Below are 26,890 nucleotides of genomic sequence, written 5' to 3'. Positions count from 1 at the left end.
TAGAGCTGGAAGGGATTTTGGAGGTCTTCTAGTCTAACCCTCTGCTCAAGCAGGTGGTCCTATACCCATGATGGCGAACCTATGGCACCATTTGTACCGGCATGTGAGCTGCAGGCAAACTTACCTCACTGCACATGCATGCACTTCACAACTGATTTTTGGTGGGTTTGAGGCCTTTTTTGGCCTCCCAGAGGCTTGAGGAAGGCTTCTGCAGGCTTTTCAGGGCAAAAACTAGGCCCATTTTGTCACTTCCTGTTTTTCCGGAAATAGCGGAAATGATGAAACGGGTCTAGTTTTTGCCCTGATAAGCCTGCAGAAGCCTTCCTCAAGCCTCTGGGAGGCCTAAAAAGGCCTCAAACCTGCCCAAAATCAGCTGTGAGCTGCAGTGCAGGTAAGGGAGCAGCTGGAGGGGGGCAGGTGGGTGGGGATTGCACACGCATGCGTAGGGAACACGGGGGCGTGCATTGTCTTCTGAGTACTGGCACGCAAGCGCAAGCATGCAAGCGTGCACACAATTTTTGGCACAGGAGCTCAGAAAGGTTAGCCACCACTGTCCTATACCATTTCAGATAGGTGGTTATCCTATCTTTTCTTTAAAACCTCCACAACGTCTGGGGGAAAGCTGTGACGATAATGACCAAATAATTACCAAATAATTAAATGATGTTCCTAGCTTTCTGCAGGACCTCCTGATCTCCACAAAGACAGCAGAAGTTTCGTTTTCATTTCTCCAGTGGCCCACTTCAAATCAGTAAATGTTTGCAGAATCCAACGTCCCCTTTTAACCTGGCTCAGAAATGCCATGGCAAAGTGCTTTTATTATGTTGCTACTGGAAAAGTTCACGGCTCTTCCAACAAACTGAGAAAACTTCAAGCCAAGAGACCGTGAGACTGTACAATGCACATCAAGGAAGACTGAAGCCGTAACATTGAAGTTTACAGAAAACCCACCCACCCAGATCAATATTTACATTTTGATTCTCACCACCCACTGGAGCACAAAATGGGAGTCATCAGAACCAGGTTCAGCAATGGGTTCTCTGCCCGGTTGCTGGGTGGGTGTGGCCATGGTGGGTGTGGCCTAATCAACCTTCTGCATAATGGTGGGGGGGGGGTTGCCTTCCCCAGGTTCCAGAGGCTTTCTGCGAGCCACCGGGAGGGCGCAAATGGCCTCCCCCGAGCTCCGGGGGCCCTCTGGATGCCAGAAACAAGCCCGTTTCCATCCTTCCAGAACTTCTGGTAGGCCCGTTTTTCACCTTCCCTAGCAGTGGTGGGATTCAAAATATTTTACTACCGGTTCTGTGGGCATGGCTTGGTGGGTGTGACAGAGGAATGATTGTGAAGACCCAGAGTGTAACAGAAATGTAACAAAATCCAAAACGTAAATAAATGTCCTTTAATGCCTCTAACTTGGCCCCACTGTTCAATAATTCTCAGTTGGAGATAAAACATATTCAAAAATAGTCTTCAAAAGAAAGCAATACAGTCTGAACTTAATGAGCAGATAGAACTGAAATAAAAAACCAAACTACAATGATGAAATTTCCACAACGGACCAGGATAAGTAATTACCAAATTCAAGGAGATAACAAGTCACAGTCTGTTGGAAGGATGCCAACCAAGATAACTTCAGCCCAAAATAACACACACTTTGCTTCTGCCAATGCTGAGTTTTAACCGCCTCTTATATACTATTCTTCCTCGCTGCAACCAATGAAGGCAATCATGGCCATTTCCTCTCTCATAAGCCAGGTGGTTGCCTTCTCCATTCCTCCCTGCATGTCCTAGGATGAAGAGGGGATGGGCCTGGTTCTTCCTCTGACTGCCCAGCCGGCCTCTGCCCTTCCCCAGCTTTCTCCACAACCTCTGGAGCCACACCTCCACTCCCTGTTGGCTGTTCCTCCTCTCCCTCAGAGTCCAACTCTAACAAGGGCATGACAATGATACTGTAAAATCTCCAGTCAGAGGTGGTATTTGCCGATTCGCCAAACTACTCAAAATTTCTGCTACCGGTTCTCCAGAACTGGTCAGAACCTGCTGAATCCCACCTCTGTTCCCCAGGCTCCAGGGGCTAACCCCCAAGGTTTTGGGAGGGCAAAACTGACCTCCCCCAGGCTCCAGAGGCCCTCCAGAGGCCAGAAACTGCAGCTGTTAAGTTGTAACATAGTTCATAAGTGAATCCAGCTTCCTCATTGGCTTTGCTCATCAGAAGGTCGCAAAAGGGAATCATGTGACCCCAGGACACTGCAACAGTCATAAATACATGCCAGTTGCCGAGCCTCTGAATTGTGATCACAGGGATACTGCAAAGGTCGTAACTGTGAAAAACTGCCGTAAGTCACTTTTTTCAGTGCTGTTGTAAGTATGAACAGTCACTAAAGGAACAGTTGTAAGTCGAGAACTGCCTGTATTGTGTAGTATTGTATTGTTAGTTTGTTTTCAAGAATTCCTCACTTATTCTTCAGTTGGAAATAGGGGAAAAAAATCTGACGAAAATAACCCTGGTCAATCCAGGAGAATTAACCCTTGATTCTCCAAATCCAAGGTGGCATAAAATCATTTGGGATCATTAATCAAGAGTGATGTGAAATCATTACGACACTTGGGATCCCTGGATATCAGGTCTTGTTAAGAATATTTAGAGTAGAGTAGAGTAGAGCAGAGCAGAGCAGAGTAGAGTAGAGTAGAGTAGAGTAGAGTAGAGTAGAGTAGAATAAAGTAGAATGCAGAAGGGAAGGGAAGGGAAGGGAAGGGAAGGGAAGGGAAGGGAAGGGAAGGGAAGGGAAGAGAAGAGAAGAGAAGAGAAGAGAAGAGAAGAGAAGAGAAGAGAAGAGAAGAGAAGAGAAGAGAATGCAGAAGAGAAGGGAAGGGAACGGAACAGTTGAGTTGGAAGGGACCTTGGAGGTCTTCTAGTCCAGACAAATGGTTGTCCAATCTCTTCTTAAAAACTTCTAGAGCATTGACAACTTCTGGAAGAAAGCTGTTCCACTGATTAATTGTTCTGACTGTCAGAAAAAGTTGTTGAGAACACAACTGAGGTGAGAAATAGGTTTCTAGAACCATCCTCTTCACCGTGTTCCTTACATCTCTCTAAATAGTTCCACGCACAGATATCCGCCTTCTATCTTGATGCTGCCAGATCTTTCTGTTCCTCCCGGCCACGGCAGACCGCAGCTTCACACGTTCCCCCCCAAAGCAAAATACCATATTTGGCCAATCTCTGCCCCAGCTCAGCAAGAACCAGACAAGAGGATCCTGCAAGGAGAGAAAATGTTTAACCCTTCATGTATAAATAATGTGACAAATTACCCAAGGAACATTTAAACACCGAGCTGTTGGAAAATGAAAACAGGACAGACCAGAGGATGAGATCCAGCTATTAAGAGCAAGGCAGGACTAATAAATATCTAATAAATGATTCATTTCGAGCCATAAAAGATGTAGACAGCTGAGACTGCAGAGTTAAATGTTTATTGGAATTATATTACTGAAAGTAAACAATACTTTAATTTCACCCTTTTGCTCTGATGATGTGTTTCTATATTACATTTACATGACATGGTAAATTTGATTCCTATAACCTTGGATGGGAAGTTTTTCAGCTTTGGGTGTTATGCAAATCCAGCTGTTGTCGACTTTGTGTTGAATGTGGTCCGTGAGCCTTAGGAAGTGGGTTAATGTATTAACCAGGTTGATCACAAGGCATAAAAGCAGCTATCCTCCTCACCTTCTTTCCCATTCATTCAGCCCAGGTTTTTTCCTCCCCGGCAGCCAAAAATGATTAGCAAAGCCTTTGCAACCATTTGTAAAGCAGGTTTTACTACAAGTTAGCTGCAGGAAAAATAGAATAGAATAGAATTCTTCATTGGCCAAGTGTGATTGGACGCACAAGGAATTTGTCTTGGTGCAAATGCTCTCCAGTGTACATAAAAGAAAAAATACATTCATCAAGAGTCAAGAATCATCAGATATAACACTTAAGTCATAGGGTACAATAAGCAATCAAATCATACTAAGAAACAATCAATATAAATTGTAAGGATACAAGTGATGAAGTTATAGTCATACAGTCACAAGTGGGAGGGGATGGGTGATAAGGAGTGATGAGAAGATGAATAGTAATAATAGTGCAGACTTTGTAAATAGTTGGACAGTGTTGAGGGAATTGTTTGTTTAGCAGAGTGATGGCGTTCGGGGGAAAAACTGTCCTTGTGTCTAGTTGTTCTGGTGTGCAGTGTTCTATAGCATCATTTTGAGGGAAGGAGTTGAAATAGTTTATGTCTGGAATGTGAGGGGTCTGTAAATATTTTCACAGCCCTCTTTTTGACTCGTGCAGTATACAGGTCCTCGACTGAAGGCAGGTTGGTAGTAATTGTTTTTTCTGCAGTCCTAATTATCCTCTGAAGTCTGTGTCTGTCTTATTGCATTGCAGAGCCAAACCAGACAGTTATAGTGGTGGGGATGACAGACTCAATAATTCATCCGTAGAACTGGATCAGCAGCTCCTTGGGCATTTGAGTTTTCTGAGTTGGCGCAGAAAGAACATTCTTTGTTGTGCTTTTTTGATGATGTTTTTGATGTTAAGTGTCCGTTTTAGGTCTTGATAGAACCTAGAAATTTGAAGGTCTCTACTGTTGATACTGAGTTGTCTAGTATTGTAAGAGGTGGTAGTGTGGGAGGGTTTCTTCTAAAGTCTACCACCATTCCTATGGTTTTGAGTGTGTTCAGTTCCAGATTGTTCTGGTTACACCACGAGGCAAGTTGTTTAACCTCCTGTCTGTAGGCGAATTCATCATTGTCTCGAATGAGATCAATCACTGTTGTATCATCTGCAAACTTCAGTATTTTAACAGATGGATCGTTTGAGATGCAGTCAAAAATGCCCCGAATCCATATTAGGCAATTTGTGACAGCCCATCGGAGGTTCAAAAATTCTGGCATGATTTTTCTTTAAAAGTGCGCCCGTATGCATCTTTTTTCGACTTTTTAACAAGTGTTGTAAATCACTTGAGATTTGTTTTTAAAAAGAGTTAAGATCACTTCTTTTACTATAAAATATAGACAAGTGCAACTTTAAAAATGATTGATTGGTTAATTAAGAGGATTTACAGAACATCCTCAACTCAAAACCACAACTGAATAGCCTGAAATTCCCATTGCTAGAGCAAGACAATTGTTAAGTGAATGCTGCCCCATTTTGCGACCTTTCTTGCCACCGTTGTTAAGTGAATCACTGCAGCTGATAAGTTGGTAACATGGTTGTTAAGTGAAACTGGCTTCCAACTCTGACTTTATTTGTCAGAAGATCACAAAAAGGGATGACATGCCATTGGTACACTGTGACCGTCGTAAATATGAGTCAGTTGCCAAGCATTTGAATTTTGATCACACGACTGTGGGTGGATGGATGGCTGAGTCACCGGTCAGGATCAAACTGCTGTCAGTCAGCAGAATTACCCTGTAATTACCCTACAATAGTTGTGGGTGTGAAAAACGGTCATAAGTCACTTTTTTCAGTGCCGTTGCAACTTCATTCTAAAAGAATGGTTGTTAAGTCGAGGACTACCTGTACTGGAAGAACTGGGAACCTAGTTAAATGATGGCTTCCTACAAATCTCTTGGAAGCCATCATTTAACTAGGTTCCCCATTGTGCTATCTGTGTTCCATGCTTTGGTTGTGCATAGCAGTAGCAATAATAATAGCGCTCAGTCTTATATACCGCTTCACGGGGCTTTACAGCCCTCTCTAAGCGGTATATAGAGTCAGCCTATTTCCCCCCAACAATCTGGGTCCTCATTTTACCCACCTTGGAAGGATGGAAGGCTGAGTCAACCTTGAACCGGTCAGGATGGAACTCTGGGCAGTGGGCAGAATTAGCCTGCAATACTGCATTTATACCACTGCACCACCACATGGCTCCTAGATAACAGAAAGGCTACCGTTTAATACTATCCTGGCCTATAAACAGAGAGAGATGAGGCTGGAATCACCCATGGCTCCTCGGATGCTCCTAGCCCTTTAAAAAATAATTCTCCTCTATGAAATTCCAATTTATAGGGTGAAATTAGAAATTAAATGATGATGGGAAACTCCCTTTGTCTTGGTATATTTTTCTACTTGCTGTCCAATATTAGCTACTTGCACTTCAGGGGCAAGTAACTTGCTACCAGCTCCAGTCATCTAATACTTTTGAATTCAATAGCGCTTAGACTTATATACCACTTCATGGTGCTTTACAGCTCTCTCTAAGGGGTTTACACAGTCAGTATTTTGTGGCCCCCAACAATCTGGGCCCTCATTTTACCCACCTCAGAAGGATGGAAGGCTGAGTCAACTTTGAGCCGGTCAGGATCAAACTGCTGGCAGTGGGCAGAGTCAGCCTGCAATACTGCATTCTAACCATGGCACCACCACGGCGCACAGTGCAACGGGAATCTTTCATCCTGGAGTAGTTGGGATATTTGCCAAAATAAGGGTAGAGACTGGAAGCTTTGGGTCCTAACCTCCTTGGGTTTTTTTCCTCGCCAAAAAAAAAGTTATCCATGATCTCAGGGTATCTTACCAAGATTACACTATTGGCTGAGGCTTCATTTAACTTCTTTATAAAGACATAAAAGTAAATTTTACAATACCAGTTGTAGATTTCTCCATCATGGAGCAAACTCAAACAGAAGCAGACATGTTACAGGTTCAGAGCAGAACAACAACTCAGGAGCTCAGAAGCAGACATCAGTTTTACTTTAGTTCAGCAGGCAAGCAAGCAAGTTACACAGTCGAGGAGATAAACAGTTTCATTTCAATAGACAGACTCAGAGCTTAACATAACTTCACTGCTGCAGAGCTAAATATAGAAATGGCCTAGGCTATTTCTAGTTTCAGTTTCCAAACAGTCCTCATTGGCTGACTTAGTTGCTATGCCTATGCATTGGCTGACCTTGTTACCGTGCTCTATTCAAGTTCATGAGTATACTCTGACAGCAGTGTAAATGTCAGCCCCAAAGGCCATCTTTTTCTGTGGATCTTCAGGGCTGCCATATTTAGCGCCTAGACTTCCTGTGGGAAACTGGGAGGGGGTTTGCATGAAGTGTGTAGAGAGTGGCACAACTTTTTACATAGTCCTCTACATCTGCTTTCATCTTTGGCCATCAGAATTGCCTTTGAGTCAGGTGGAGGGTTTTCAGGAATCTGAAGTGACCAGGCCAGTCATGAATCATGGGTACATTGGAAAAATTGCAGCCTCGAGTTTTTGGAACCCTGACATTTTTTTAAAAAAACAAAAATCTCTTGTGAACCTGTATCTTTGCTTATTTGTCTCATAGGTCTCATTGGCGGCGTTGACCATGGAGCCTTCCAACAACTCTACAGTGTCCTCCAACAACAGCAATCTGTTTAACAAGTTTGTCCACCTGGACGGAGAGCTATCGGAGAGGTTTCATACCTTGTGGGTTGTCCTGGTAGTGATCAACACCATCATCTTCCTCATGGGCGTGGTGTTGAACTCCGTAGCACTTTACATCTTCTGCTTCCGCATCAAAACGAAGACCACCTCGGTCATCTACACCATCAACCTTATCATCACCGATCTGCTGGTGGGCTTCTCTTTACCTGTCCGGATCATTGTCCATTACGGCGCCAAGGACTGCTACACCTGTGCCCTTGTCCACATTTTCACCTATTTTGTCAACATGTATTGTAGTATCCTCTTCCTGACCTGTATCTGCATTGACCGGTATTTGGCTATTGTCCAGGTGGAGGCTTCGCGCAAGTGGAGGAACCCCAACTATGCCAAAAGTATCTGTGTTTTCATCTGGACTTTTGCCACTGTCCTCACCTTCTCCATCCTCACCCTGGCCATGAAGTTCTCCTACTGCTGCATCGCGCAGATCTTGCCCCTAATGGTCTGCGAGTACTTCTTCCCCTTGATCGTCCTCACCTTCTTCACCACCAGGATCATGTGTGCGCTTTCCAAGCCCACTCTCATGCACCAGAGCCGGGAGAGACGGATGCGAGCCGTGCAACTCCTCATCACTGTCCTCATCATCTTCATGATCTGCTTCACCCCTTTCCACGTGCGCCAGTTGGCCATCGCCATCAACCCGGCCATGTCCTACGACCTCAGCTTGGTGGTTTACCACGTCACGGTCACCTTGAGCAGCCTCAACAGTTGCATGGATCCCATTGTCTACTGCTTCGTCACCAACAACTTCCAGTCCACCATGAAAAACATCTTCAGGAAGTCAGAGCTGGAGCAAGCCAGCGGGGAGGTCATCAGCGCCCACAAAGGGTCCGGATCGAATGCACTCATGGCATTTGCCAATGCGATCGGGAACCCCATGGGCCTGTCTTTGCCCAACAACTCCACAAACTCCTAGAGCGGCCTACGAGGACAAAGAGGATGTCTGCTATTCCTTTTGGCTAAAACATGTTCCCCCCCACTCCAAACATTGTAGCTGGGTTCCAGAATTTTTCAAGGTCTCCAATGACACACTCAAATTTATTTATGGCAGCTGGTTTTGTCATCTGGGAAATTACTTGGATTGCATTTTGGCATTCCAAACTGCTAAGAGTTTCCCCAATTCAGGAATTTACGGAGAAAGGAATGTGCACAGCGCTGTATTTTGCTAGCATAGAAAGCATAGAATAACAGGGTCGGAAGGGACCTTGGAGGTCTTCTAGTCCAACCCCTGCTCAAGCAGGAGACCCTGTACCATTTCAGACAAATGGCTGCCCAGTCTCTTCTTAAAGACCTCTAGTGATGGAGCATCCACAACTTCTGAAGGCAAGCCATTCCACTGGTTGATAGTTCCCACCGTTACAAAATTTCTTCTTGGTTCTAGGTTGCTTCTCTCCTTGTTTAGTTTCCATCCACTGTTTCTTCTCTTGCCTTTTGGTGCTTTGGAAAATAGTTTTAGGGAAGCCCCTCAAATATTGGAACATTTGCTATGATGAAACCTTGTTTTCACTAGACTAGGCATACCCGATTCCCACAATCGTTCTTGATATGGTCTCCAGTCCCCTAATCATCTTTGTTGCTTTTCTCTGGACTCTTTGCAGAGTCTCAACATATATATTTTTATAATGTGGTGACCAAAAGCCGATGCAATATTCCACGTGTGGCCTTACTAAGGCTTTGTAAAAGCAGGACTAATACTTCACGTGACCTTCAATCTATCTGCAGGATCGGGACAGGGAGAAAATGGATTTTATCATGCCTGTTCTTACCCTTTGCACAAAAAGAGACTTAAAACCAGGCTTACCTTTTGAAATGAGTAAAATTCAGGATCATCGTCACTCCGTCAAATGGAGTTGGTTGTTTGAAAAGACTTGACTCCTAACCCCGCCGAATGCCAAAACCATGACAGTAATTTAAAAAAAAAAAATCTACAGTTGTATACACTGTACTTTGTGCTGTGAGAGAAATTTGTTTCTCAAGAATGTTTTTTAATTCCTGCAAAAAGGACACCCGGGATGGCCGAGTGAAATTAAACGCTGTATGGAGTTGAAAGTAAAATCCCTGCGGGCTCTTTCAATGCTTAAAAAAAAAAAACAATACCAACAAAGCCAGGGTAATTTTCAATAAATCTGGGTTGTTGTTTTTTCACTTTCCTTCACTCTACAGGCCTTAGTTGCAGCTACTGCTCTGATTTCACCTAATGAGAGGGAGTTTAATCCGGGCTATTCTTTCAAATCCAGGTTGGAAGTTATTGTTACAAGAATAGGAATAGGAATAGGAATGGAATGGAATAGGAATAGGAATAGGAATAGGAATAGAATAGAATAGAATAGAATAGAATAGAATAGAATAGAATAGAATAGAATAGGGAAAGGAAAGGAAAGGAAAGGAAAGGAAAGGAAAGGAAAGGAAAGGAAAGGAAAGGAAAGGAATAGGAATAGAAAAGAATAGACATAGAACAGAATAGACATAGAACAGAACAGAACAGAACAGAACGGAACGGAACGGAACGGAACGGAACGGAACGGAACGGAATAGAATAGAATAGAATAGAATAGGAAAAGGAAAGGAAAGGAAAGGAAAGGAAAGGAAAGGAAAGGAAAGGAAAGGAAAGGAAAGGAAAGGAAAGGAATAGGAATAGAAAAGAATAGACATAGAACAGAACAGAACAGAACAGAACAGAACAGAACAGAATAGAACAGAATAGAATAGAATAGAATAGAATAGAATAGGAAAAGGAAAGGAAAGGAAAGGAAAGGAAAGGAAAGGAATAGGAATAGAAAAGAATAGACATAGAACAGAACAGAACAGAACAGAACAGAATAGAATAGAACAGAACAGAATAGAATAGAATAGACACAGAACAGAACAGAATAGAATAGAATAGAAAAGAATAGACATAGAACAGAACAGAACAGAACAGAACAGAATAGAATAGAATAGAAAAGAATAGACATAGAACAGAACAGAACAGAACAGAATAGAATAGAAAAGAATAGACATAGAACAGAACAGAACAGAACGGAACGGAACGGAACAGAACAGAACAGAACAGAACAGAATAGAATAGAATAGAATAGAATAGAATAGGGAAAGGAAAGGAAAGGAAAGGAAAGGAAAGGAAAGGAAAGGAAAGGAAAGGAAAGGAAAGGAAAGGAAAGGAAAGGAATAGGAATAGAAAAGAATAGACATAGAACAGAACAGAACAGAACAGAATAGAATAGAATAGAAAAGAATAGACATAGAACAGAACAGAACAGAACAGAACGGAACGGAACGGAACGGAACGGAACGGAACGGAATGGAAAGGAATAGAATAGAATAGAATAGAATAGAATAGAATAGAATAGAATAGAATAGAATAGAATAGGAATAGGAAAGGAAAGGAAAGGAAAGGAAAGGAAAGGAAAGGAAAGGAAAGGAAAGGAAAGGAAAGGAAAGGAAAGGAAAGGAATAGGAATAGGAATAGAAAAGAATAGACATAGAACAGAACAGAACAGAACAGAATAGAATAGAATGGAATGGAATGGAATAGAATAGAATAGAATAGAATAGAATAGAATAGAATAGAATAGAATAGGAAAAGGAAAGGAAAGGAAAGGAAAGGAAAGGAAAGGAAAGGAAAGGAAAGGAAAGGAAAGGAAAGGAATAGGAATAGAAAAGAATAGACATAGAACAGAACAGAACAGAACGGAACGGAACGGAACAGAACAGAACAGAACAGAACAGAATAGAATAGAATAGGAAAAGGAAAGGAAAGGAAAGGAAAGGAAAGGAAAGGAAAGGAAAGGAAAGGAAAGGAAAGGAAAGGAATAGGAATAGAAAAGAATAGACATAGAACAGAACAGAACAGAACGGAACGGAACGGAACGGAACGGAACGGAACGGAACAGAACAGAACAGAACAGAACAGAACAGAACAGAACAGAACAGAATAGAATAGAATAGAATAGAATAGGAAAAGGAAAGGAAAGGAAAGGAAAGGAAAGGAATAGGAATAGAAAAGAATAGACATAGAACAGAACAGAACAGAACAGAACAGAACAGAATGGAATGGAATGGAATGGAATGGAATGGAATGGAATGGAATGGAATGGAATAGAATAGAATAGAATAGAACGGAACGGAACGGAACGGAACAGAACAGAATAGAATAGAATAGAATAGAATAGAATAGAATAGAATAGAATAGGAATAGGAATAGGAATAGGAATAGGAATGGAAAGGAATAGAATAGAATAGAATAGAATAGAATAGAATAGAATAGAATAGAATAGAATAGAATAGAATAGAAAAAGGAAAGGAAAGGAATGGAATAGGAATAGGAATAGAAAAGAATAGAATAGAATAGAATAGAATAGAATAGAATAGAATAGAATAGAATAGAATAGTTGGATGAGACCTTGTAGATCATCTAGCCCAACCCCCTGCTTAAGCAGAAGATCCTATACCATTTTAGACAAAGGATTGTCAGTCTCTTCTTAAAAACCTCCAGTGATGAAGCACCACAACTTCTGGGGGCGTTTGGGTGGGTTCCATGAGCTGGTATGGTGCAAGAGCCCATCAAAAAATAAAATCCAGACATATTATGAGTAAGGGGATCCATTTATTCCCAAGAACAAAGAGATTTGATAACAGGGCAGTCACAGTCCTTTATTCACAGGGAAAAACAAGCAAACATAATTGGTCCCAACAAACCTGAGTTTATCCAAGAAATCCGAATTGCTTGCTTGTATACTAGAAACAAAAGGTTGTCTGAGATAACCAGCCACTTCCAAACCCTTCCTATTTATTTCCCAGCCAGGGAAGGACTGGCTATCATCTACATCTGCTTTTCCCCGAGAGCCGGCTTATTGCTTTTCATTGCTCTCCTCTCCTCTCTGTGCATATGTGCATCTCGGATGGGCCCCATCTGTTCCTCCCCCTCACTCAGCTCAGGCCCCGAAGACAGCTGCCTCTCCAGCTGGGGAGGATGGAAGGGCCCGGCTCTGCCTCTCTCTTTGATGCTGTTTCCTTATATTACTATAAATTGGGAATGTTCCCTATTCCTTCCCTCCATCTCTTCCATGTCTGACTTTGACAGGCCCCAACAAAAGAGGAGGGAGGCCTTTTAACTTCTAAAGTTAACTCAGGAGTCTTGCAAGGGGAAAAAGAGAAAATAAGCAATATTCGGGAACTCAAACACACACTTAAAACACAAATATACAGAGGGAGGGAGGGAGGGAGAGGGAGAAAGACAGAGACCTTCCAGGAAGTGAATAAAAACAGCATCTATGATCATGCACTGAAACCCATGGCTCTTGTCTAAAAATATGATCGTTATTAAAGATGTCCCCGGAAATCAAAGAGAAGCAAGAAATAATATAAATTTGAATTTATTGCAGCCAGCCGGGGGCCACTTACTAACAAAATAATGTATAAAGAGGGGTGTAGCATCCATGTATGTCTGTGTGTCTGCGTGTTTGTATGTGTTCTGACCCAAATCTTGTTCCAATAAACAAACACCAAACAGACATAAAAGCAAAAGCTTTTAATGCTTTTCTGCGAATCCCGTTCATTCACGGTTAAAAGGCTATTAGAACTAATTGTCTCTGATAAGAATGAGCCTTGCCAAGGTCGGGCAAGGCTGCCAAAAGCACTAGATAAAGTTGCCAAGAAATATTCCAAAGAAAAAGTCTTCAAACACAAACCAAGATAGTCTGAACTTCTACAAGGCTTGAAGTGCAAGAACTTCTTTGCTTCCTGCAAAGAACTCCGGTCTCTCAGGCTGGCTTTTGTCTCTTAAGGGAGGGGCCATTACCTTGTAGCCTTACTCCCGGGTTGCCCGTGGTGTTGCAGCTGCTCTTTCCTTTGAGCAGCCCTGCATGCACGCACACTTGGCACAGGCTCCTCAGCCTCCTCTTCATCACTGCTGCCAGCCTCCACAGTCTCCGAAGGCAGCACTCCCTGATGGTCCTGGCCCCATCCTGGTATCACACGCAGGGCCCTCATCTGAGTCCTCACTATGGGTGTGTGTATAAGAGAAAAAACATATAGGTAGTCCTTGACTTACGACCACAATTGAGCCCAAAATTAATGTTGCTAAGCAAGCCAGTTGTTAAGCGAATTTTGCCCCCTATTACAACCTTTCCTTCCACCGTTGTTAAGTGTATAGCTGCAGTCGTTAAGTTAGTAACACAGTTGTTGAATGAATCCGGCTTCCCCATCGACTTTGCTTGTTCAGAAGGGTGCAAAAGGAGATCAGGTGACTCAGGAAGATTGCAACAGTCATAAGTACATGCCAGTTGCCAAGCGTCTGAGTTTTGACCATGTGACCATGAGGAAGTTGCAACCGTTGTATATGTCGAAAACGGTCGTAAGTCACTTTTTTTCGGTGCCGCTTTGATCGGTCACTAAATGAACTGCTGTAAATCAAAGACTACCTGTAGTGCACTCTTTATTATCAGCAGATCCATAAATTCCCATTTCTTTCTTTCTTTCCTCTTTTTAGCCAAATGTCCATAAAAGGATTACAGTCTTTAATAAAATAAAATAAAATACCCTTTTTTATGTACATGTGCAACACATGTCAAAAGGAAGGACTTTGTAAAGTTGTGCCTGCCATTTTGACTTTTTTGACTCCTCCGTGGGTACCCTACGTAGATGCAGATAGAAATTCTTGGCTCAGAACACACACGCAACATCAAACAGCAAGTTTTGTCGGCAATAAACAACCCGCGTTGTGGATTTCTTGGGGCAGTTTCCAAGCCTGAAGCCGTTCCCGGCATTGTTATCTGCAGCACAAAAATGCCAGCGTGTTAAACTTGGAATATATGATATCATGAAAATATGTTCTCATCGCGAGGAAAAGATTCCCCAAGCCCTTCTCTTCTTCTCCTTCGAAGCAGAGCTGGGAAACGGCCACGTAAATAAGATTCTCCGTGGTTTAGAAAAGGACTTGCAGTTGCTAAAATAAGATTTACATCCCCAGGGAGAGAGAGAAAAAAAAATAGGGAAAAAAGACTTGATGGCAATTAATTCTTAAGTGTGGACACCAAGAGCAGAGAGGATAAACAAATATTCCTGTTATCTAACGGGTTGTTGAAAAGAGAAGAAAAGTTATTAAGGGCTGGAAATATTCCTTCAACTTATAGGCTACTCTTCCCATTTAAAGATGGCGGAATTGGAAGGTTCCAGAATCTGGTGAGTCCAAGTAGTTAAAGTCCACTTAGATTTTAAGCTTCAGAAGGATATGTGGATAACATGCCTATCTCCTCCTGTAGAAAGGAAAGGTAGTCCTTGACTTAAGACCACAGTGGCTAAGCAAGATGGTGGCTAAGTGAATTTTGGTCTGTTTTACGACCTTTCTTGCCACCATTGTTAAATGAATCACGGCGGTTCTTACGCTAGCAACAAGGTGGTTAAGGGAATCTGGCTTCTCTATTGGCTTATCAGAAGGTCGCAAAAGACTATCGCATGACCCCGGGATATGGGAAGCATCGTAAATACAGGCCAAGCATCCTGATTTTGATCCTGTGACCACGGGGATACCGCAATGGTTGGAAAAGTATTTTTAAAATGTCCCAGAGAAGCTTTCTCAGGAGGCAACTGGGCTTTCTGGTTTTTCTTTTGAAGACATTTCGCTCAGTGGTGGGATTCAAAAAAATTTTTTACTACTGGTTCTGTGGGTGTGGCTTGGTGGGCATGGCTTGGTAGGTGTGGCTTGGTAGGTGTGGCAGGGGAAGGTTACTGCAAAATCCCCATTCCCTCCCCATGCCACTAACCTGCTTTCCAGCTCCGTTCTCCAGTGCAGAGCAACCAAAAAGACCCAGCCAATCAGCTGGGACTCAGGAAGCAGAGAATAGATGGAAGTGTGGCCAGTCAGAGATGGGATTTGCCGGTTCTCTGAACTACTCAAAATTTCCACTACCGGTTCTTCAGAACCAGCTGAATACCACCTCTGATCCTCAACCATTGAAACTTTGACCTTCTCTCTCAGACTCTGGATCTTCCAAGGTTCTCGTGGTTGGGAAAAATTGGAGGGATTTATCCTTGTAGCAATCTAAGAAATTAAGAATTGCAATTTCGGATGGAGTCACAATCCCAAAACTATAAGCAAGGTCTTTGAACTGGACAACATCTGGCTGGTTGAGAGCAAACATCTGGGACCAGAGAATAAAAAACTGATTGTTTTGATCCAACTATCATTCTATAGTATATTTCATGGGAGGGGAAGAGTCATAAAGTTTTTTTCCCCAGCATAATCTCAATTTATCTTTGTTCCAGATTCTCAAAATGGCATCCCTAATAAAGTGATTTCTAAAATCAACATTAATCCTGACCTTATTGTACTATTGATATGCATGTCATCCCTATCTCAAACCACGACCCTCTAAATCTAATAATCGTGTATCTCTCAACATCACCCATTATTTTTAACCAAAGAAGGCAAGAGGCTGCAAAGTACAATTTGAAATCTGGCAGGGATAGCTAAGTATCCTCTTTCTCTCTTTAGCATCATGCACGATCTTATATTTAACTGTACTTGTCAGATAAATGTAGATATTTCTTTCTGCCATTGTTTAAAGGATAGATCTGCACTCAAAATAGATATTGTTTGGAATAACAAAATAACATTCATGGGAATCTGTTCTTTTTTATTACAGAAATTCTTCCCAGTAGAAACAACTGCAATTTTTCTCATCTAGAAATATATCTTTTTTTTACTTGCATGCCATATTTTAATGTAATTATTCTGATAAAGCATGCAATTCATCTTTCTTATGGTAATCCCTAAATGTTTTTATTCTTGTCTCAACCTTAAGACTTATTTTATTCATGAATTCATGCTGATGTGTTGCTGTATCTTTTTAGTTAAAGTTTTTGCTTGTGGTGGGTGCATTGTGTTTTTTTAAATGGTTAAGTGTAAATTGGGCCTTACTACAATAAGAAAATATTAATAACTTTTCAAAAGTATTAGCAGAATTCTCATGAAAGGCATTGAGACACAATACTGTAATGAACAATATTTGGAAATATAGTGTGTAGAATAGAATGGAATGGAATAGAATAGAATAGAATAGAATAGAATAGAACAGAACAGAACAGAACAGAACAGAATAGAATAGAATAGAATAGAATAGAACAGAATAAATATTGGAATGAAGGGTAGAGTAGAGTAGAGTAGAGTAGAGTCGAGTCGAGTCGAGTCGAGTCGAGTAGAATATTAGATTTGAATGGAATAGAATGGAATATGAAATATGAAATATGAAATATAGAATATGGAATATGGAATATGGAATATGGAATATGGAATATGGAAATAGAATAGAATAGAATAGAATAGAATAGAATAGAATAGAATAGAATAGAATAGAATAGAATAGAATAGAATAGAATAGAATAAATATTGGAATGAAAGGTAGAGTAGAGTAGAGTAGAATATTAGAATTGAATGGAATAGAATGGAATGGAATAGAATGGAATGGAATGGAATAATGGAATATGGAATATGGAAAGTATGGAACATGGAACATGGAACATGGAATTAGAATAGAATAGAATAGAATAGAATAGAATAGAATAGAATAGAATAGAATAGAATAGAACAGAATATGGAATGGAATGGAATGGAATGGAATGGAGTAGAGTAGAGTAGAGTAGAGTAGAGTAGAGTAGAGTAGAGTAGAGTAGAGTAGAGTAGAGTAGAGTAGAATATGGAATGGAATGGAGTAGAGTAGAGTAGAGTAGAGTAGAGTAGAGTAGAGTAGAGTAGAGTAGAGTAGAGTAGAATATGGAATGGAATGGAATGGAATGGAGTAGAGTAGAGTAGAGTAGAGTAGAGTAGAGTAGAGTAGAGTAGAGTAGAGTAGAGTAGAGTAGAGTTGGAAGGGACCTTGGAGATCTTCTAGTCCAGCCCCCTGCTCAAGCAGGAGAACCTATACTATTTCAGATGTGGCTGTCTAGACTCTTCTTAGGAAAGTAAAGTTAGGACCTAGGAGAGTTCAGGAGCAAAAATGAGATTGTTGCTCTCCATAGATAAAATCAGTCAATATGAATATCTCTTTTCCCTTTGTTAAATTATGTTTTGGGCTGGAACATTTGCCATAAACCTGGAGTTGGAGGTTGCCTGATGAATTCAGTAAGTATCCGTTGGGAGTAAAGCTTCTATGAGAATAAATGGAAAGTTCACCAAAGAATTCACCATCCAGCAGAGAATAAGCAGGATTATGTCATGTCTCCTTGGCAGTTTAATGAATTTTGAGGCACACTTACAAAGAATGTCTGTGGCAACATTAGAAGGGCATGGTGAAGATCCAAGAAGTTTTGTATGCAGATAGTAACCCAGAGGATGAGAACCCAAAGGATCTGCAGCAAATCTTTGATGGATTGTAGGATGCAACATGGAGAATGGAACTAAAAATTGGGGCATTGAACTTCAAAGCAGGTGCATGGGAAAAGGGGACATTTGCTTATGTAAAAGGGAATAGCAAAGATGGATTTGTATGTATGTCAGTTTTAAATAATTTATTGCCTTGGGAGGGAGAAGGAACTGTTCATAAATATTTTAACAAAGAAATAAAATTGGCATTTGCAAACGGCTGTGCAGTTAAAGGCACGGAGGTCAGAACTGATTTCATAGTTGGCAACCTTACAATTCAGTCACAAATGGGATGCTTCTTAAGCTTGTGAAAAGATTGCAGACAATCTCTCTCTCTCTCTCTCTCCCTCCCTCCCTTCCTCACTTCCTCCCTCTCCCTCTCTTTTAGCGTGTGTGTGCATGTGTGTGTGTGTGAGAGAGAGAGAGAGAGCCTTCAAACCAATTTTGACTCCTGGTGCCCACCTTGGTATGTCCCTGCAGTTTTCTTGGAAATTCCTTAAACTGCCAAGAGGACATCACAAAATCTTGCTTGCACCCGGCACCTGCAGGGACTAGTGCTGTGCAGTATTTTTGGTAAGATTTTTCAAAAGTACCCTGTTTCCCCTAAAATACGACCTACCCTGAAAGTAAGTCCTAGTTTGATGTTTACACATGCATCCAATATAAGCTCTACCCCCCCCCCCCGCTGCAAAAAATAAGCCCTAATTAAGATCCTGCCCACTCCGGAGTGGATGGGTAAAAATTAAGCTAGGGTGGGGATGGACCAGCTGCTCGGTTCAACTACCGGTTCGGCGGACCAGGTGTAAATTTAACATCCGGTTCATGCGAATCAGTCCACACTGGCTGAATCCCAGCCCTGAGTCCATCCATCTTAAAGAAACAGTGCTCAAAACCTTTGCTGCCCTCTGGAGTAGTGTCCCATTTGGTTCAAAGATCAGGTCTTCCCACTTCGCTTCACTGGGTTAAAGGGATCCAACAATCCAGGGTAACAGAAATGGGAGGACCAGCCATTGTGGGTAGCCTAGGGGTAAATATTTCCCCGCAGTGTTTAGTTTATGCGCCATTAATAGCAGGCACTTAAACAATTAGATGGTCTCTAAAGGCGGCCATCTTTCTTTCCTGGTTGATGATAAAAACGCACTTGGGTTTCGAAGTTAATAGAAAGTTTCTATTTTCAAATAAAACCACACAGGGATAAATAACCTGGTGGTTCCTTTCGTTGTTCTGGATCAAGCTCTGAAGCCTTTAAGGTGCATCCTTTTCATGGCAGGAAGAGGTTTCTGTCCTTTTAACAACTGGGTGTCAGTCAGGCTGAGGGGGAACAGGTGCTGCTTTTCCAACTCTGGCCAGGAAAAGTTGCATCTGTTGGACATCTGAGTCCTCTGCCTCTCTGTGGGACCTTACACAGGCCATGTAAAACTGCCAGAAACAGCAGGTGTACTCTCTCTCTCTCTCTCTCTCTCTCTCTCTCTCTCTCTTTGGAAAATATTGTTGGTATTTAATGAACAATTGTTTAAAGAATAAAAGAAAAGAAAGGAAGAAAGGAAGGAAGGAAGGAAGGAAGGAAGGAAGGAAGGAAGGAAGGAAGGAAGGAAGGAAGGAAGGAAGGAAGGAAGAAAGAAAGAAAGAAAGAAAGAAAGAAAGAAAGAAAGAAAGAAAGAAAGAAAGAAAGAGAAGGGAGAGAGGAAGGAAGGAGGAAAGGATGGGGTACAGGGAAGGAGAGAGAGGGAGGAAGGAAAGAAGGCAGGAAGAAATGAAGGGAGGGAGGGAGGGAGGGAGGGAGGAGAAGATTCAGGGAGAGGACCAAAAGGAAAGAAGGAAAGAAAAAGGAAGGAAGGGAGGGAGGGAGGGAGGGAGGGAGGGAGGGAGAGGGAGGGAGGAAGGAAGGAAAGAAAGAAAGAAAGAAAGAAAGAAAGAAAGAAAGAAAGAAAGAAAGAAAGAAAGAAAGAAAGAGGGAGTTGACAGAAAGATAAGAAAAAGAAATATGAGATTAGAGATAGATGATAGATAGATAGATAGATAGATAGATAGATAGATAGATAGATAGATAGATAGATAGATAGATAGATAGATAGATAGATAGATAGATAGATAGATAGATGATAGATTATATAATCTATCTATTTATCTATTTATCTATATAGAGAGACAGACAGACAGATGATGGATGGGTAGGTAGGTGGATGGATGGGGGATGATAGGGAGAGAGAGAGAGGTAAGAAAGGTAGATGATAGGAAGGAGGGAGGGTGGGAGGAAGGAAGGAGGGAAGGAAGGAAGGAAGGAAAGAAAGAAAGAAAGAAAGAAAGAAAGAAAGAAAGAAAGAAAGAAAGAAAGAAAGAAAGAAAGAAAGAAAGAAAGAAAGAAAGAAAGAAAGATAGATAGGGGGAGGATGTGCAAGAAAGAAATGCAACAAAGACAAAAAGGAAAAGGAAAGGGAGGGAAGGAGGAAAACTAAAGCTAAAGACGACATACCGGCAAATGAATTTGACCTTCCTTTCAACAGATAATTACAATCTAATTGTCTTTCCTTCCTCTTAAACTTAAACAAGCCCCTTCAGCACTTTAATTAATCCACCTCTTTCTTAATCTTCAAATCCATAAATCATCAATTCATTTCTTTCTTCTTTCAGCAAGAAAAAAAAAGTCCATATAAGGTTTTTTATTTGGGGGGGCGGGATGTTTATTTATTTTTTTCCCCCTTGACAAACAGGTGAGTTTTGCCGTTTGTGAGAATTCAGAGGCTTTCGCAATCCATTTCTCCCCTGTGGGGGTTGCAGGCCTCTTCCCTCATAGTCGCTTACACCGTCTTCTTTCTGCAATTGCCACATGCACCTGATCAATGCCCGCCCCCCCGGGTGTTTCCTAATTCAATATTCACAAATCTCAATTAAAAAAAAGGCTTCTGGTTGCTTTGTAATCTTTAAAACGCTTTGCATCATGGTGGCAGGTGTCACCTCCTTTTTAGTGTGTTATTTGGATTGAGAATTTTAACACAGAGATTTGAAAAAAAGAAGTAATGCAAAGTAAAAGAAAAGAAGGAGGAGGAGGAGGCAGAGGAGATGGAGATGGAGGAGGAAGAGGAGGGAGAGGTGGGGGGAGATGGAAGAGAAGGAGGCACAAGGAGGAGGAGGAGATGGAGGAGGAAGAGGAAAAGGAGGGGAGGGGGAGGAGATGGAGGAGGAAGAGGAAGAGAAGGGGAGGGAAACAGGAGATGGAGGGGGAGAAGGAGGAAGAAGAGGGGAAGAGGAAGAAGAGGGGAAGGGAGAAGGAGGTGGAGGGGAGGAGGAGAGGAGGAAGAGAAAGAGGAGGGGGAGGAAGAAGAGGGGGGAAGGGAGAAGGAGGAGGGGGAGATGGTGGAAGAGAAAGAGGAAGGGGAGGGGAAGAGGAGGTGGAGGAGTAAAACAAGGAGGAGAAGCAGTAGAAGATGGAGGAGAAGGAAGAGGAAAGAGAGGGAGACTCTGGACTTTTCTGACCCTTCCCCCTTCCTGCAGACTCCTCCAGCATCTCCTGTATTAAGGTTGTCCGAAATCCCCCAAAAAAGGACTGCAGAAGAAGGCTTGGCTGTCTAGCAGCAAATCGATGGCCGGCGTGCTTTTCTCAAGAACTGCATTTCTCAATGGCTGTCAGGTCAGGTCCTTAAAATCGAAGGCAATTTGAGTTCCCTTCCTTGGCAAGGAAAGATTGACCATGGTTGCCCTCGGCAGAGAAGATCCACAGCAGCTTCTGCTTCGTCTTCTAAACCAGGAGGCTCCAACTTTAAGACTTGAGGGGTTCAACTCTCAGAGTGTCTCAGGGGGGTCTCAGAACGTGGCAACGTTAAGACTTGTGGACTTCAACTCCCAGAATTCCTCAGCCAGCTGAGAGTTGAAGTCCTCCAGGCTTAAAGTTGCCACGGTTGGAGGCCTCTGACATTAACAAACCAAATGCTGGTTTGTTAGCCAGATGCGTGAACTCAGTTTGCTTCTGCAGGTTTATTTCAGGTGCTTTAATTGAATTGTTGAAGGGAAAGGTTGAAGGAAAATTATCCCATCCCTTTTATTCAGGTCTGTTACCGTTGGGCTTCAACGCATCGTCCAGATTTGGTATTTTGCGGGCCTCCCATTCCTGCAGTGGCTAATTGGTACCCATGCGCTATTCCTCATTTGGCCACACGATGGCGCCCACCGACAGAGAGAGAACTCTGCCCTTGTGTCTCTCCTTCAGTTTCTCCTCAGTCCCTCCAACCAATTGTTATTTCTCTAGATAAAACACGCCCTGTTTTTTTGTTTTGTCTTTTTCTTGCCATACATTTTCTCTGCTCTCGCGCAGCCAAAGCACCTGCAGTCGTAATCCTCTGGCAGCTCTCCAGACTCCTGGCAAACTGCTCCTTGAGCGATACGGGTTGGCCTAGCAGGATCCACGGTTCAGTATTAAATTAATGGAGGACGGACTAGAATCATAGACTTGAAGAAAGTTAGCACCCACCTCTCTAGGAAGAATGAAATATTTTAGGGAAAAAAAGGCAGAATATTATATTTTCCCTAAAGGAGAAATATGTTACTAAAGACGGAAACTCAAAGCTTCAACTCTCTGCCCGCAGCAAATATTTGGGGCCCACTGAGAAGGACTGGGACATCTTATCTACAAAACAGAAGATCTTCAGCTCCAGGGTTATGGGATTATCTTTCAAAGCAAAGCCATTCAGCCACAATAGGAATTACACAACAAGCCCCCTTTATTGCATCAGCCCAAGCTTCAATCAAGCTTGACTTGGACAACCTATAAAATGACCCCAAATGGCCCCATGGGAATCTGACTACGGCCAATAGAATGCATGCTCTTGCCACAGGAACAGGAAGCTCAAGGGCAAATCCCAAGAGAGAGTATAAATAACCCTCACTCTCCACTCCATGTGGTCAGCTGCCCAGAACCTCAAACCCATGTGGTCCTGTCCATCCATAAACCATCTTTCCAATCAGCCTCCCTGTTTCCAGTGTCTTTCTCCCCACTTGGAACTGAACCCAGATGGATATTTCTCCCAACAGAACATAGAATCACAGAACCATAGAATCGTAGAACCTTAGAACCATATGTTGGAAGAAATATCCGGATTCAGGCCCAAGCCAGGAAAAAGGCACTGGAGACAAAATGGAGGCTGGAGGCTGATTAGAAAGTTAGTTTAATGATGAAACAGAACCACATGGAGTTGAGAGTGAAGGGTATTTATACCTTCTCTTAGGCTTTGCCCTTGAGCTTCCTGTTCCTGTGCAAGAACATGTATTCTATTGGCTGTTGTCAGACTACTATGGGGCCATGTAGGGGTCATAGTTGGTTCTATAGTTTCTTGTCCTGCCCTCAGATGCAATGGACAGTAAATCGACACCCTCTTTCCTGTGATCCTGGATCCTTGGCCCCCCGGACCATTAAAGTCTTATCCCTTTATCCTTGAGCTTATAGAAAAGAAACAAAAAAAAAAAACCCATATGAGATTGTTGGTTTCCAGCATGTATCTTTTTCCTCCCTCTCCCCACTGTCTCGAAACACCCAATCTTCTCCCGTCCTCTCTGTGGCAGCCCCTCAAATACTGGAAGACTGCTATCATGTCACCCCTAATCCTTCTTTTTCCTAGATTAGAGATATCCAGTTCAAACATTCATTAGGCTGTAGACCCCTAAATATCTCTGTTGCTTTGCTCTACATCCTTTCTTGGCCATCCTGGTTTGGCTTAGGAAGGGGACCAGGGCTGAACTGGGTTGGAATTGGAGGGGGGAAAGGGAACACCAGTAAGAGCCCCCGAGGTCATAAGCCAAAGGGGGAAGCTGAAAAATCTCCGAAGACAACAGCTAAACACTTCCACACTGTTGCCATAAAAGCAGGGATGGGATGCAGATATTTTTACTACTGGTTCTGTGGGCGTGGCTAGGTGGGAGTGGCTAGGTGGATATGGCCATGTGACTGGGTGGGTGTGGCTTCTTCTTCATCTTTTTTTTTTGCAGCACCTCCCCCCTGTGCTCCATTTTTTTGGCCGCCTAGGCTTCGGGGCGTTTTGTTCCCAGAAGGCTTCCCTGAGGCCCAGGAGGCCCAAAACGGAGTGTGGGGGGGCACACAGCACCCCCTTGCCCGAGTTTTGCCTCCTGGGCTTCAGGGAAGCCTCCTGGGTGAAGCAGTAAGACAGCGAGGAGGATACCAGCACAGCTGATCAGCTGATCATTGGGGGGGGGGAGGAATACCTTAAGGAGAATGCAGTCAGTGATGTTGGGCATGCGCGCAATGTCGCACATGCGCAATAAGGACTGACTGGGCAGGGAGGGGAAGGGCAGACAGAGAAAGGCGGGGCCAGCCAGGGGCATGATTTGCTGGTTCTCCAAACTGCACAGAATCGTAACAACCAGGTCTATAGAACTGGTCTGAATCGGTAGAATCCCACCCCTGCAATAAAGTATACTCATCCGTCCGTGAAGTCACCCAAAAGTTGAGTTTTTAACTCAAGAGCCAAGAGCCAAAGAAGCTGATCTTAGATTACAATTAGACATTAACCATGTGAAGCTCAAAGATGGATGCCGTAAGCAAGGGAGTAAGCAGTTTTCCTTCCAGGCTGCAGCCCAAATGACCATGCTAAAAACAACGAAAGGGAGAGTGGAATTACGTGACCCAACCAAATCACGTGGATGCAAGGCAACGCCGAAGGACAAATGAAACATGTTCCTCCTTCTTCCCTCTGTGTCAACATCATGTGCTTCTGTTTGGACAGACTCATAAACCTGTGCTCTCTTGCTTGAGGACGTGATGTTGCAATCAACCCAATGGGCTTCAAAGGTACTTTTTTCAACAGGCAACTGGACTTTCTGGTTTTTGTTTGAAGACATTTCTTTGAAGCTTCTTCAGCTCTGACAGGATGGTGAAGAATGGAAAGATTTATATTCCTTGCAGACAGCTGGTTATTTGTATCATTTTAGAGGGTTGTTGAGGCCACTTGGAGGTTTATCTGTGTCCTCAGGGTCACCTTGAGTGGTGCTCCTGGTTCCTGTAGTCTGCAATTTTTTTTTCCCCTCTGGAAATTCATTCTTACCCCCACACCATTCAAAGAGTGTCCATCCCAAATTGTATAGCTAAAAGTTTGTAAAGATTCTCAGTCCTCCAGGTCATGGTGGTCCCAAAGGTGCTTTTTTAAAGAGGCAACTGGACTTTCTTGTTTTTTCTTTGATGACCTTTCGCTTCTCATCTGAGAAGCTTCTTCAATTCTGACTGGATGGTGGGGAATGGAAGGATTTATACCTTCTTGCAGACAGATGGTCATTTGCGTTCTTTTAGAGAATCGTTGAGGTCACCTGGAGCTTTAGCCGTGTCCTCGGGGTCACCTGAATCATTGAGAAGTTGGAGCTGTGCTCTCTGCAGAATGTTTTCTGCCCTGTGACCCTTCACTGTTAAATAAGTAGCCTCCATGACTCTCTAAAAAAAATGCAAATGACCAGCTGTCTGCAAGGAAGGCTGACTCTGTAAACTCGCTTAGAGGGGGCTGGAAAACACTGTAAAGCGGTGTATAAACACTATTGCTGTTTCAAAGGCATTTAGTTGGGTAAAGAATGCAATTATTTTATTCTTCCCTAATACACAGGCTTTCAGGTAGCTTTTTGGAAGCCAGTAATACGAGCTGCTTAATTGCAAACTGCCCCATAACCCTCCTTTAAAGTTCACCCCTTTTTATTTTCCACTTTGCTAATGGGGGCTTATCAACACCCAGTGTACCCCCACCCATCCATTTAAGAGGGGGGAGGCCGTAGCTCCAGGAGGCTGCTTCAAACGGATGCATGTCAACATTTGCCTGATCGTCCTAACACTTCCAGCTGATCGATTTCACACTTTCCTTCTCACCCAGTTGTATAAATAATCATTCTAATTAGCGTTTGCAAATTGGCTTGGAAGAAGAAGGCCTGCTGTGAAATATTTCAAGGCTGGTAGCAGGGAGTTTGTCCATTAGTTGATGGTCCATTTGCCCACTGGCAGGAAGGAATATTAGACCCAAGGAAATGTGACACTTTTGAGAAGGCGGCAGAACCCCCGTGTGTTGCCACCTGACCTGAGAAGCAGTCGATCGGCCTGCAAAGTTCTCTCTTGATTAGAGATCCTGGCTTGCAGAGAATCTTGTGAGCGTCCCTTGAGGTTAAAAACTGGCCTTTGGTTTCTCTTCTGATACTATCATATCACAAGACCTAAAATGGACACCTAACATCAAAAACGTCATCAAAAAAGCACAACAAAGAATGTTCTTTCTGCACCAACTCAGAAAGCTCAAACTCCCCAAGGAGCTGCTGATCCAGTTCTACAGAGGAATTATTGAGTCTGTCATCTGCACCTCTATCACTGTCTGGTTTGCTTCTGCAACCCAACAAGAAAGACACAGACTTCAGAGGATAATTAAGAGTGCAGAAAAAACAATTATTACCAACCTCCCTGCCATTGAGGACCTGCATACTGCATGAATCAAAAAGAGGGCTGTGAAAATATTTACAGACCCCTCACATCCTGGACATAAACTGTTTCAACTCCTTCCCTCAAAACGACACTGTAGAGTACTGCACACCAGAACAACTAGACACAAGGGCAGGTTTTTTTCCTGAACGCCATCACTCTGCTAAAAAATAATTCCCTCAACACTGTTCAACTATTACAAAGTCTGCACTACTATTACTATTAATCTTCTCATCACTCCTTATCACCCATCCCCTCCCACTTGTGACTGTATGACTGTAACTTTGTCGCTTGTAACCCTACAATTTATATTGACTGTTTCCTAGTACGATTTGATTGCTTATTGTACCCCATGACTTTTATTAAGTATTGTACCTGATGATTCTTGACTCCTGACAAATGTATTTTTCCTTTTATGTACACTGAGAACATTTGCACCAAGACAAGTTCCTTGTGTGTTAACACTTGGCCAATAAAGAATTCTATTCCATGCTATTCTACTCCTAATGGTCAAAAGATGCTCCAGTGGATCTGACTTCCAGAAAGGAAAAGTTGTAGGCATGGTGGCTTTGGCAAGGACTGATGATTTAATGGACTGATTATTGTTCTAAAAAAGAGTTATGTGAC

The 26,890-nt window shown here is 42.6% G+C and overlaps 1 protein-coding gene and 1 long non-coding RNA gene across 3 annotated transcripts in view; both read left to right on the top strand.

Annotated features, from left to right (window-relative positions):
• GPR20 (G protein-coupled receptor 20) overlaps window positions 1–9,599 on the top strand; it is a 39,546-nt gene extending 29,947 nt beyond the window's left edge. For both annotated transcript variants that reach the window (XM_087931762.1, XM_026716016.2), the window contains one exon: window positions 7,321–9,599. In XM_087931762.1, coding sequence (XP_087787888.1) covers window positions 7,321–8,373 — 1,053 coding nt within the window. In that variant the 3' untranslated portion in view covers window positions 8,374–9,599. The remainder of the gene's footprint in view (window positions 1–7,320) is intronic.
• The window catches only part of LOC148126482 (uncharacterized), a 456,824-nt gene that overhangs the window by 276,440 nt on the left and 153,494 nt on the right, over window positions 1–26,890 (top strand). The window lies entirely within an intron of this gene.

This window comes from Pseudonaja textilis, chromosome 3 (assembly GCF_049901715.1).
Source record: "Pseudonaja textilis isolate UNSWEBS1 chromosome 3, rPseTex1.2, whole genome shotgun sequence".
Lineage (NCBI taxonomy): Eukaryota > Metazoa > Chordata > Lepidosauria > Squamata > Elapidae > Pseudonaja > Pseudonaja textilis.
The sequence above is the reverse complement of the archived record's forward strand: the minus strand, read 5'-3'. Positions and strand labels throughout refer to the sequence as shown.